The following is a 12,798-nucleotide window of genomic DNA, read 5'->3' as shown; positions in this document are numbered from 1 at the left end:
TGTTTCTTCTGCCTACATCCACTAAAGTATTTTTGAGTGAATGGTATGATACCCCCAAGATATTTTACAATATCCCACTCTTACCTCTTAAAAAATGTCATGGGGGAAATAGATGAGATGATATTGACAACATGTTAATAATGTTGCAGCTGGACATTGGGTGCATGGGGATTCATGATACTATTTGCTCTATTTTTGTGTTCAAAAATTTTAATAGGGTTGAAGGTGTAGTTCAGTGGTAGGGGATTTATCTAGCATGGGTGAGACCCTGGGTTTGATCCCCAGCATCACAAAGAGAAACAGAGACAGAGAAAGAGAGAGATTTAATAATAATTTTTTTAAAGGTTACTTGAGCTAGGCACAGTGGCACACACTTGTAATCCCAGCAACTCGGGAGCCTGAGGCAGGAGGATCATGAGTGCAAAGCCCTAGCAAAGCCTTAAGAAGCTTAGGGAGACCCTGTCTCAAAAATTTAAAAATAAATAAATAAAAAAGACCAGAGATGTGGCTCAGTGGTTAAGCGCCTCTCGGTTCAATTCCTGATACCAAAAAAAGAAAAGAAAACAAACAAACAAAAAAAACCTTTATCTTAAAAAATAAATAAAAGGCTACTTGATGTTGAAGAAAAAAAAATTTTTTTGTCACCAGATACTCTTGGAGGCTTTAGAGCTAGAGCCAATAAACATGGTTTCTAGGATCAACCAGCTGAAAGATTATTTACATCTCTCTTCCTCTTCTTGGTGATCTTCAGAACTTCAGTCAAGAAGCAGGTCACCTGGTCCATAGTATAGAAGAGTGAGGCCAGAAGGAAGAAGAGCTATGAATGTAGGGAAAGGGGTTATTGGGACTTGATTTTTCTGCAGCTACCATCTACCATCCTACCTCTGGTCTTACTCTGTGGTACAGTTTAGCAGTTGTGTTTTTTTTTTTTTTTTAAAGAGAGAGAGAGAGAGAGAGAATTTTTTTAATATTTATTTTTAGTTTTTTTTTTTTCCGGTGGACACAACATCTTTATTTGTATGTGGTGCTGAGGATTGAACCCAGCGCCTCGCGCATGCCAGGCGAGTGCGCTACCACTTGAGCCACATCCCCAGCCCCAGCGGTTGTGTTTTAATCCACTCCTTTCACTTCTCAGCTAATAAAATGTTAGTTCTAGAAGAAACTTGAGAAAATATCCAACTGTGCCATCTTATTTTGCACCCAGATACAATATGCTAAGAAAGTGATGGGTGGGTGGGTAGGGTGAGATACTGCTCACTAAACTGGTGGGCAGGCTTCCCTTCTTTGGCCCATGTCCCTGAGAAAATGGAAAGGCAATAAGATGAATGTGAATCTTTATTTTATCTAAAAATTGAGGTAAAGGGAACTCTATAATAAGAAACCATCTGCACAGTGGAAAATGGAAAGGCCCAGCTTCACTTCAGGCTCCACGATGCTCCAAAGAAGAAATCAAATTTGGCCAAGGTTAGCCATGATCTTCTTGAGTTGATCGCACTCCAGGGTTGGGACTAGCATTCCAAAGAGGAAAGTGGTCAATTAAGAGTTTGAGCCTAAAGCCCCCTGGAAATAGGTAATGCTACTGCTCCTGTCGCCTCAGCTTAAGCATGCACTCTGGTGTTTCTGGTGTTGGTGAGAAAATTGACCCAACTTCCCAGGCTCTTCTGTCACCCCCATTCCCAACCTGGGATTTGCTCAGTTCTTTTGTCCCATAGGATTGCTGATTCTCCATGTCTTCAAGAATGGTCTCTAGGTATGAACATCTTGTGCCATGAGCCAGCACCACATGAGGGTGTATCAAGGTTTCCAGAAAGGTCAGGAGGATCAGAGTAGGCAGCATTTGCAGCAGCAGCAGCCAGTCAAGAGGATAATCCTTTCAAGTTGGCCTTCTTGTTGGTCCCCTTTCAGTATGGCATGGATTTGGCCTGATAAAGCCATGGCTTTTCAACCAGCTAGCTACTCCCACTGGATTCCTAGAAGCTCACAGCTGACCTTCCACAGGCGCTCAGCTGTTTTGTTATTTCGGGCCCTTGGAGATACCCAAGTCCTCTTACAGTCACTGGAAGGCAGAGATGGGAGGAGAATATTAGATGTGAGAACTGGCAGTCTGGGAATGCTTGTGATCTCTTCCTCTAATGTTCTAAATATATTATACATAATGTACTAGATTCAAAGAAACCATATTAAAATGCATATTTTAAATTTTAAAAACAAATTTGGGATATGGTGATACATCAGCTTTTTAATTAATGTATTCTATCACAAGATATAGCATCAGAATTAATAACCATGGATTTCAAAGAATGGTGAGCAGAATTGGCATTGTGCTATATTTGTAATAACTGCAATGTTATATGAAAATATTTATACTAGAAGGCTAGAGGACTCAAAAGATAATGGGGAGGGATGGGGGAAACATAGTTCTCAGAATGGTTTTTAAAATTTTTTTGTTGTTGTTTTGTTGCTCTATGTGAGGGGAGGGGTTGTTTGTTTGTTTGTTTGGCAGTCTTGAGGAAGATTGAATCTAGGGTTTTGCACATGCAAGGCAAGTGATCTACCACTGAGCTACCTCCCCAGCCTCCCTCTTTTTTTTTCCCCAGCCCCCTTTTTTTTTTTTTGAAACAGTGTCTTACTAAGTTGCCCAGACTGACCTTGAATTTGAAATCCTTCTGCCTTAGTCTCCCAAGTCACTGGGATTACAGACATGCATCACCACTCACCACACCTGCTAACACTTGGCTTTTTTTTTTTTTTTGGTGGTGCTGGGGACTGAACCCAGGGCTTTGTGCATGCTAGGCAAGCACTCTACCAACAGAGCTGTATCCTTTTAATAGTATATTTTTTTCTAATTATGAAATTTCTGTATGGCTTTTAGAAAATGTAGTACTGATAAAAGAAGAAGAGTCTATTAATTAACTGCTTTTCTTCATAACTTTGTTCACTTTCTTCATGTATAAACAGATACAGTCTTTTATATAAAACTGGAATCATACTGCATTTAATTTGAGGAAGATATCTTTCTCCTGTTAAAAATATATTTAATTACAAAAATAACAAATAAATATATGATCTTCTAAACATTTTTAAATAATAAAAAAAAACCTAAAATAAAAAAGCTAAACTCCTCCTTTACATGCCATCCAACTCTCCCCCAAACTTCTTTGAAGTAAGCACTACTACCCAGTGGCTGGGTATGTATTTACAATAAATACTTATATAGTTTAGTATTATAGTCACTTTTTCTCACAACATTATACAACCAACATTTGCCCATTAATTAAATACTATTTGAAAATGTTACATTTAATTATGGCAAAATATTTTATCACAACTTTATGGCAGTGACTTAAACACTGAGACTCTAGAGTAGATTTGTCCAACAGAAATATGATGCAAACCATGTAAGCCACACATGCAATTTAAAATTTCATCTAGTAGCCACAATCAAAAAGTAAAAAGAAATGGGTGAAATTGGTTTTAGTAATATATCTTAGTTAACCCATTATGGCCAAATCATTACAGTATGTAACCAATATAAAAATAATGAATGTCATATTTTTATTTCTTTTTCCATACTATGTCTTCAAAATTTGGTGTGCATTTGATACTTACAGAACATCTCCATTTGGACTAGCCATATTTCAAGTGTTCAATGGCCACACGTGGCTAGTAGCAATAGCACTAAATAGCACCACTCTAGAGTCAGACTGCCTGGGTATAAACCCCAGTTCTACCATCTACGAGCTCTATGAACTTGAGCAATTCCTTCATTATCCTGTGCTTCAGTTTCATTTGTAAAGTGGGGATAATATTACCTACCTCTCAGAGTTTGATCATTGTATGAACTAATACACACAAACACTTAGAAGAGTGACAAACACATAAAGAGCTCAAGCAACATTAGTTATTAGCATTTATCCATTTCCCTGTTATTGGACACTGAGTTTATTTACAGTGTTTCACTTAAATGCACTGATGAACAGCCTTCAACAAAGTGGGACAGCAGAGAGGACTTAAGTCATGGAATGGGATGGGGATTTAATCCTGGTCTTTCCTTTATTCCCAAACTCAGGTTGCACATTGAGCTTGTGATAAGATACAGTACTGAAATTTCTATTTTTATATTCTAACAGATAATACCAATCTCGACAGCACTGGGACAGAGTTGACACTGGAGAAAGAGATGATCTTCTCCCAACAACTTTGTGCTAAGTGGTATCAAAGAATTCATGAATCAAATCAGCCAAAACTTTAAAAGAGGAGAAAAAGAATCCAGAGAGCCTGTTAACAATATTCTTTGCATATCATAAACACCAGGGACAGTCTTTAACAGCTTTCAGAAAGCTACAAAGTTTACATAGAAAAGCGGCACCTAGGTATAAAATAGAGCTATAAAAGCAGTTCTTTCTAACGTAAGTTTCCTTGGAAAAGAAAATGGAATTGTTTGCAGATCCAACCCAAACCTGTCTTCCATCATCAGACACAAATGAGGGGACTCGCAAAGCCTAGGGAGTCCTGTGTCTCACACATACACAGGTAGAGGAGGGTGGAGGAGGGAATCTACACTGCCGCCACACACCTGAAATACTTGCCACTCAGGGGCTCCAGGCCCTCAGCCAGGGCACAGTGCAGACTGGTCTGGGCCCCTTCCCTTGTGGTCTTGACGAATGGGGAAAAGAGCCTCCAGAACAGACACAGCAGGAATGAGTGCCGAACCAGCTCCGAGCTGACGATGCCTGGGTGAACTGCATAGGTGGTGACTCCTGTGCCTAAAGAAAAGACGGCACAGTGAGACTAGGCACATGCTCTGAGCTCAGGAAAGCAGCACATCTCTGCAGCAAAACATATAAATAGGAAGAAAGAACTCAGGAAACCCAACCCCAGGGTCCAGAATTCACCACTGCTAGCCAGGCAGAGTGTACCCAAAAATGAATTGATCTCTTCCAGAATGATTTATAGCTTTCTCAGCCTTCTGTGCCTGGTTCAATGTCCTCCTATTTCAATGTCACCTTTATACCAGGGCTAAATTACTACTACTAAAAAAAAAAACACGTAGTAAGTAGAAATATCAATTATTAACAGTTGTTTCTTTACCATTTCTATAGGAGGGGCTCAGGAGTAGTGATCTGATTGGAAGGTAGAGGAGCGGGGCCTAGTTTTGAGGTGCATTTGCCCAGCAAACATATTTTATGTAGATTGAGGGTGTTGATGAAGATTATGGAAAGTTAACCTGCTCCCCAGACACCCCTGTGTAACCACTGTTTTCAGTACTTATTATAAAATACGCTTTACCTTCATTTTCTCATTTAATTCTTAAAGAGGTTTGTGAAGTAGGTAATATTAAGATGCCCATTTACATTTTATAGCTGAGGAAACTGAGTCACAGAGAGAGGAAATAAATTTCTCAAGGTCATACCTAGCAGATTATAGGACCAAGGTCTCATCCCAGAGGTAGAGAAAAGATCAGGGGCTCCAGACCTGGACTTTCTGGATGGTATGCTGGCTCATCTAGGAAACTCACTTGGGCAAATTTATTATCTATACCTGATTCTTCATTTGTAAGAGGAAGGGGAATAACAGCACCCACCTCATAATAATGTTGAGGATTAAATTAGTTAACACAGAGTATGGCACAATAAACTCCCAATTGCTGTTCTAATTATTATTTATTTTTAGGATTACCCCGTTCTTCTGCCCTTGGGGTTCTGAAAGTAAACACTGTTGTTCTCAAACCCTGGTTTGTTCACTATAGTAAATGGTCCCCCAGATTCTCAGATGTCAGAGCCAATAGCTTGAGCAAAACTCCCAGGGAGCACAGAGTTATTAAGTATTAAGAGCCAGACTCACCTATTCTACAGTTGAGGAGACACAGTCAGGGAGGTTAACTGGACAGTCCACATAGACACAGGGCTAGTATGAGGTAGAACAAGAACTCAGACCCCAGGGCCTGAACTCCAGCCCTTCCTGCCTGACTCCAGGCAGTGGCAGCCCTGTAGCTTAGCTCCCCAGGTGACTCCAACAAATGGCACAAAGGAGGAAGCACCTTAATTTAAAGCAAAGCACCCACATTCCATTTCTGACTCTTTGTTTTGCCATGTATTCTTGAATCAGCCATTTTCTTAGAACTCAGTTCTGACCTATGAAGTAGGAATAATAATACCCACTCTGCCTGTTACAAAAGGTAGCTGTGAAAATCAAATGAGATAATAGATACAAGATAAAATTTTACATACATGTAACTTTATAAAGTTCCTAAATCCTATTCAATATTAAGCTCTCTGGAGACAAAGACTATTCTATTTACAGTTTATAGCCTCATTCTCCTCAACACACAAAGCTACTACTGAAATGTACATGTTTTACAGCCTAAATTCAGAAGTTCTGGAGCTGGGGTTGTGGCTCAGAGGTGGAGCGCTCGCCTACCATGCGTAAGGCAGTGGGTTTGATCCCAGTAGAACATAGAAATAAAATATATTGTGTCCACCTATATCTAAAAAATAAATATTTAAAATAAATAAATAAATTCAGAAGTTCCTGTGAACCTCTGTCTGGACAGGCAACACTGTTTTTGTCATTTTAAACCTGGCCCTTTCTCCAAACTTACCTTGGAGCCTTTTGGCCAGCTCTCGAGTAAAAAGCACATTGGCCAGCTTGCTGTGACAGTAGGCAAGACCACTGCAGTAGCGCTTCTCGCCTTGTAGGTCATGGAAGCGAATCTTGCCAATATGGTGGACCACTGATGACAGGTTCACCACCCGTGCAGGAGCAGACTCCTTCAGCCGCTCGAGGAGCAGATGGGTGAGAAGAAAGTGGCCTGCAGAGAGAGCCAGCAAAGAGACTGACAGCAGCCTAGTCTCAGGGTATGGGAGCTGATGACAGGACTTCAGCATTAGCTCATTGTCTTCTGGGTGTGAACAAATTCTGATGCCATGAATAACTCAGTGCTAATGGTCATTGTTCCAAGTTAGCGGATTCCTCAAAGCAAGGGCCAGAGCTGGACTATGGTAAGGCAATATTAATCTTTATTTGTACATCTGTCTTTGCCTGGGTCAGGGAAAAAAGCCCTCCTGCTCTATGATCATGATTGCTTAACTGTGGACTCAGGTATACTCATGTACAGAGGAAGGATAGAATAGTCAAAGAAAATGACATTTGCCTGGGATCACAGAACAAGTTCCATGCACTCCTCTCTAAAACCATCACCTTGAACTCTGAACCCCCAGATATATGTCTTATACCTCAAGTTCTTGACGTTTGCCTGCCCCCATGGACCAACCCTTGACTTGCTTGCATCTCATATGGATTTGATTCCTCCAGTCACACCCAGATTCCTACATACCCCAGGCCGGCCCTGCCTGGCAAACTTTGCACTGTCATTACCCCATACAAGAATGATGTTCTCTCCTAAGATTTGGGGTTTCTTTCTTTCTTTTTTCCTTTTTTCTGTACTGGGGACTGAACCCAGAGCCTTGCACATGCTAGATAAGCATTCTACCACTGAACTATACCTCCAACACTTTTTTATTTTTTATTTTGAGACAGGGACTAAGTTGCCCAGGTTAGTCTTGAACTTGTGATCCTCCTGCCTCAGTCTCCCCAGTAGCTGGGATTACAGGACTGTGCCACACAATTCTCAGCTGAGATGTGGGGCTTCTTAATGGTATGGATAGGAGGGCCTTGCTTTTTTTTTTATACTGGTTAGGAGAGGGACAATGAATACAACAATGTGTCCAATCTATTGGAACACTGAAATCTAAAGGGACCACTGGAGATTCTCAGCACTGGTATAGGACCATCTTCCTATAGAGAACAAGGGGGATATGCTTCATTTTGGAGTCATGTAAGTATACTTACCCAAATGGTTGACCCCCAGGTGAGTTTCAAAGCCATCTGCTGTCTTGGAATATGGACACAACATCACTCCTGCATTATTGATCAGAATATGGAGTTGTTTTTCTTCTGCCAAGCACAACCAAGGAGAGCCTGTGTTAGTGAGGAGACCAATAGCTACCTGTCACAGCCCTGAGTATTTGTCCCTTGTCTTTGTCCAGAAACACTCTTGTTGCAGAAAGGTTATTGAGAAACTAATGTGACTCCATTTTTGAAAATAAATAAATAACAGCAGCTTCTACCTCAAGGCCTGTCCTAAGGAAGGGGGCATGACCCTTGTCTTTGGAAAAACCCACAGAGCACTCCTAGGCACATACCCACCCTGCTGAGTTGTTTGTCTGCAAATAACTGGAGAGATCTGTGGCACCAGGTGTCCCTGACTCGGTTAGGCTAGGTGGGGACCCATAGCAACCCCCTAGCAACCACCAATCAGCATGAGACAGGGAAAATACCTGGCATGCCAGATGACCCCCTGGTAGTTTATGGTAGTTGATAACATGTTGGTAAACCATGTAGTTTAGCATGTACACCCCTCGTGGCCTAAACCAATCAGTTCAAAGGAATCCCCCTCTTGTACTAACCAATCACCCCTACCCAACTTGTTCCCACCAGTGAATGTGCTAATCAATGTTAAGAGTTGTTGTTTAACTTTCCCGCAGTATGAAATGATTTGCTGTGTGATGTTGTGACGCATAGAGTATCCCCCCAAAACCTATAAAATCTCACTGAACAAAGGACCGGGACTCACTCCCTGGGACCACTGCGTCGGGAATGGTTGTGAGTCCAGGCTCAAGCTTGCAATAAAGACTCTTGTGTGATTGCATAGGATTCGGCTCCTGGAGGTCTATTGGGGTCCCAACAATCTGGCATTACAGTTATCACTCATTCTGCTCCTTTCTTGTAAGACAAGGTATTGTCTAGAAGTCAATAACTTCCCTCACTTGGACCTATTTCAGTGGTATTCAGTAACCATTATCATTGAGTTTCTAGTTTTAGTTGCTTATATCTTCTTGGACACTGTTCATTCATTTATTCAGCAAGTATGTACTAACTACTGACTCTGGGCCAAGCCCACTCTGCTGGGTCCTAAGAATCCACTGGTAAAGAAAAGCAGACCTGGTCCCTGTCCCTCGTGGATTCTATAGTTCTTGGTAGAAGCTGGTCATTTTCCAAGACCCAGAAGAATTTTGGCAGTGGCACAAACTCATCTAGTGCCTGTGGCCACAGAAGGTTGATTTTCTGGATGAAAGAAGAAAGTGGCATCAGGGCCACACCTTGATGCCAAGGAACAAGCCCAGACTGGAGCGGACACCTCCAACACTCCTACTGCAGAGCAAAGAGTTGATAAGGATCCTGCCCAGCTTGTCCACCCACCATTCTCTTGCCAATTCCCTGTCCTGCTGGTTCCTGTAGCAGAACCTGCCCAGTGGGATCATGATAGTTCTGATGCAAGGGCCATAGATGGGCCAGGGTAGAACAGTCATTCCCACTCAGTTTCCTGATTTCTTCACCACCATCTGGGGCCTCACCTGCCAGAAAGCCCTCAGCAAAGGCTCGGATGGATTTGGTGTCAGATAGGTCCAGTTTCCGCACCAGCACCTGGGAGTTCTTTGTATCTGCCCGGATATCACTGGCAGCAGACTCCCCTTTCAGTACATCTCGGCAGGCAATGTATACTCGTGCTCCTGGGGCCAAGACAAAAAGGGCAATGTGTTCAGATCCTAGGCTGAAAAGAGGAATAATAAGTGAGCTTGGGATTGAAGGACAGAGCATTCTCCCAGCCACTCCTAAAACAGTGGAGGGATCACATTTCCACTTCCAGATGCTCCTGGGAGCACTGCTCAGTCTTCTTACTGTTGGCTTAGCCCCAGGCTGGGAATGCTGGTTTTACAATCCTGTATTTAATGCTGCTTAGCATATCCTATTAGAATAACTGACTTGACAAGTATTCTACCTGGACATCATTGTTTTCCTTACTTTATATAATAGGGAAGGAACAGGGAGGAAGGGAGGTGTTGAAAGCCAGAGTAAGTTAGTGTCATGTTGGACTTGAATCCCAGGTTTTTAAATTCCCATGGGAGCTTCCAAGCCCAGGAGGAAGGGCAGAGTCCTCAGTGAGGAGGGCAGGAGGCAAAGCTGTGCAGAGGCAGAAAAGAAAGGACTCACCTCTGCGAGCCAGCTCTCGGGCCGTCTCCTTGCCGATGCCTGTGTTGGCACCTGTGATCACCACTACCTTTCCCGGAAGCTGCATGTTTGTTTTACATACTCCACCAGCGAAAAACTTCCTGCCAGCAAGGGAAACAAAAGCATCACACGCCATCTTTCCCAATCCACACCGAGATGCATAAAATAGAGCCATCCAGCTTCTAAGAAGGATATCTTTTACTTTGGAGTCAGGAGGCCAGAAAAAGATATTCTACATGAGATGTTTTTCCTACTGGGCAAGGTAGTGTCCAGTTCATAAGCGCAAGTTGGAAGGTCGTGGGCCCAGAGACTACGAATGATCACCTGGGCAAAGAGAATAAGTGCTCCTGAGACAGAGCCAATGAGGACTTTCCTTGTCAGATAACAAAGACAACTAACACTTATCTTTGCAGGTTCCCAGGGTCAGCTTCCTCCTGTGACCCACATTCAAAAGACATGAGTGATGAGCATTAGTGGAATGGATGATCCTGAGCCCTAGGTCTCCATTAAGCATCTCTGTGATTAGCTGATGAACAACAACATCCCAGAGGGCAGCACATGGCTGTCTCTCCTGTTCTAGAGAGTGGGGAATCCTCAGAGCCTTTCTGCCATCATGTTACAGATTTCATTCTGGCCCTTGTCACATAGAAAGAAAACTTCCTTTGTTGACTTTTCAAGTGAGAGAGAGAGAGAGAGAGAGAGAGAGAGCGAGCGAGAGCGCCCAACCCTGACCAGAGAAGAGCACAGCTAACAATTCCTAAGCATCATTTGACTACTACCAGGTACCAGGCTAGGGGCTTTCCGTACATAATTTATCTTAATCCTCTCAGCCAGTCCAGTATTATCTCTACATGACAGTGGAGAAAACTATGGCCCAAAGAAGTTAAAACCACTTCTTTAAAAAAAATATATATATATATATATATTAGTTGTTGATGGTCCTTTATTTTATTTGCTTATTTATATGTGGTGCTAGGAATCGAAACAGTGCCTCACGTGTACAGGGCAAGCGCTCTACCACTGAGCTACAACTCCAGCCCCTTAAAGCCACTTCTTACGGGGGCAGAACGGGAATTTGAACCCAGGTCTCTATGCTAGGACCTAAAATGACACTTCTTCCCTGATATGTCCATTTAACCTTCTTTATCATCAGGAAGTTAAAAATTCTCTGTTCAATGTACACATTTCTTTAACACGTCCAGAAGTCTCAGGCTACAGAGTCATCCCAAACTTTTATTGAGGGTAGTTATCAAAGGGAAGAGTTGGTTTCCTTCCCAGGATGCCTGGTACTTAACAATGAGTCCCTCGGTAATGTCCCCTTCCATACACACAACCTCGCTGGTCCACCTTGATTAGGGACAAGAGAAGAAAGGGTGAGCTTCGGAGAAACTCAAGGAATCGAGTAAAAGAGCCAAGACTCCACCTAAGATGACTCTTGAGCTGCCTACAGAGTCATCCCCGCAGCCTTCCTCTAGCACCAGACCTCAAATCGGCCCCACCTCCACAGCCCAAATCCTCCCTTCTCATTTTCCACCATGGTATCCATAATCTCTCTTTATTTCCTGCCTTTTCTGCTCTAACTTTCTCTCCCTCAGCCTCCTTCCCTGTATCTTTTTTTCCTCTCCTTACAGTGCAGGGTTTTGTAAGCTAGTGTTATAATTTGTTGAATTAAGACAAACCTGATGGATGGAGCTGTCACATACAAGAGCGAAAAGAAGGAGGTGAGAAGTCCCAAGATAACCAGCATCTTTTTGATGTCTTTAGTTGCTGCTGCTCCAGCTTCAACCGCAACTCTGGCTCGGGCTCAGAATCTGGCTTGGGCTCAGGATCTGGCTCCAACTCTTGGCTGCTTTGGCTGCTTCTTGCTCCTCTCACGCCTAGGCGCTCAGCAACAGCTTGGCTCTAAGCAGAACCCAGAATCCTATTTAAATCCGAGAGCTGTCAGAGCACAGCCTCCTGGGAGTTGTAGTCCTGGAGCAGAGAGACTAGAGGAAAGATTAGATCCTTATACTTACTTGCAAAGAAAATTTGGGGGAAACTGGAATAATGGCCTCCTAGCTCTACCACCCCCAATTTTGTCTACTTTCTAGAAATATGTTCTCCCAAACAACCAATCTCTACTCCTGTAAGAGAAAATACTGTAAACTTTAGTAACAGATCTCATAAAAGCTGGGCATGGCGACACATGCCTGGAGTCCCAGCTATCAGGAGTGGGAGGTGGTAGGATTGCTTTAGCCCAGCAGTTCGAGGCCAGCCCCGGGCCATAGTGAGTACCCATCTTGAAAAATGAAACAAAACAAAACACCAGATTATGATGATTGAAATACATGTGTAATGAAAATAGAAAGAAGAAGAAACTCTCAGAGGAATGGTAAACAAGATCAGGAGAGTGGTTACCCTTGGGGAGGAAGGGGCAGTGACTGGGAGGGATTGGTTGGAGCTACTGGGGGATTGGTAGCGTTCTCATCTTTGACCTGAATGCAGGTACACAGGTGCATTCACTGTGAAAATTTGTTGAGTCATACACATTTGATTTGTGCATTTCTCTGTGCCTTATGTTATACTTTGATGGAATTCACACACCCATCCATATCTACATACAAGCTCTATGGCTCTGAGAAAATTACCAAACCTCTCTGTTAACTCAGTTTACTCACTTACACAATGGGTATGAGATATATATATATATATATATATATATATATATATATATATATATATATATAT

At 42.5% G+C, this 12,798-nt stretch overlaps 1 protein-coding gene across 2 annotated transcripts; it reads right to left on the bottom strand.

The window, feature by feature from the left end:
* Positions 1 to 971: 971 nt before the first annotated feature.
* On the bottom strand, positions 972 to 12,044 carry Rdh12 (retinol dehydrogenase 12). 2 transcript variants are annotated; one of them, XM_015490412.2, is made up of 7 exons: positions 11,751 to 12,044; positions 10,054 to 10,172; positions 9,417 to 9,572; positions 7,852 to 7,956; positions 6,602 to 6,811; positions 4,577 to 4,766; positions 972 to 2,056 (listed from the first exon to the last, which is right to left on the bottom strand). In XM_015490412.2, the coding sequence occupies exons 1-7, from the start codon at positions 11,816 to 11,818 to the stop codon at positions 1,954 to 1,956; spliced, it is 951 nt and encodes a 316-aa protein (XP_015345898.1). In that variant the 5' UTR covers positions 11,819 to 12,044; the 3' UTR covers positions 972 to 1,953. The 2 variants fall into 2 exon arrangements, with proteins under 2 accessions (XP_015345898.1, XP_048654522.1); XM_048798565.1 differs by lacking the exon at positions 10,054 to 10,172 and having other exon boundaries at positions 11,751 to 11,972.
* Between the last annotated feature and the right edge of the window lie 754 nt (positions 12,045 to 12,798).

This window comes from Marmota marmota, unplaced genomic scaffold (genome assembly GCF_001458135.2).
Source record: "Marmota marmota marmota unplaced genomic scaffold, marMar, whole genome shotgun sequence".
In the NCBI taxonomy this organism is placed as follows: domain Eukaryota; kingdom Metazoa; phylum Chordata; class Mammalia; order Rodentia; family Sciuridae; genus Marmota; species Marmota marmota.
This window is presented reverse-complemented; position numbering and strand designations above follow the sequence as displayed.

Excerpts from the sequence above, each read along its gene's own strand:
- Rdh12 (XM_015490412.2), bottom strand. The coding sequence starts at position 11,818 with ATGCTGGTTATCTTGGGACTTCTCACCTCCTTCTTTTCGCTCTTGTAT. Across the intron at positions 7,957-9,416 it reads TGCTGAGGGCTTTCTGGCAG|AAGAAAAACAACTCCATATT; the intron begins GTGAGGCCCCAG and ends TGTGCTTGGCAG. Across the intron at positions 6,812-7,851 it reads CCTGGGGGTCAACCATTTGG|GCCACTTTCTTCTCACCCAT; the intron begins GTAAGTATACTT and ends CTCTCTCTGCAG.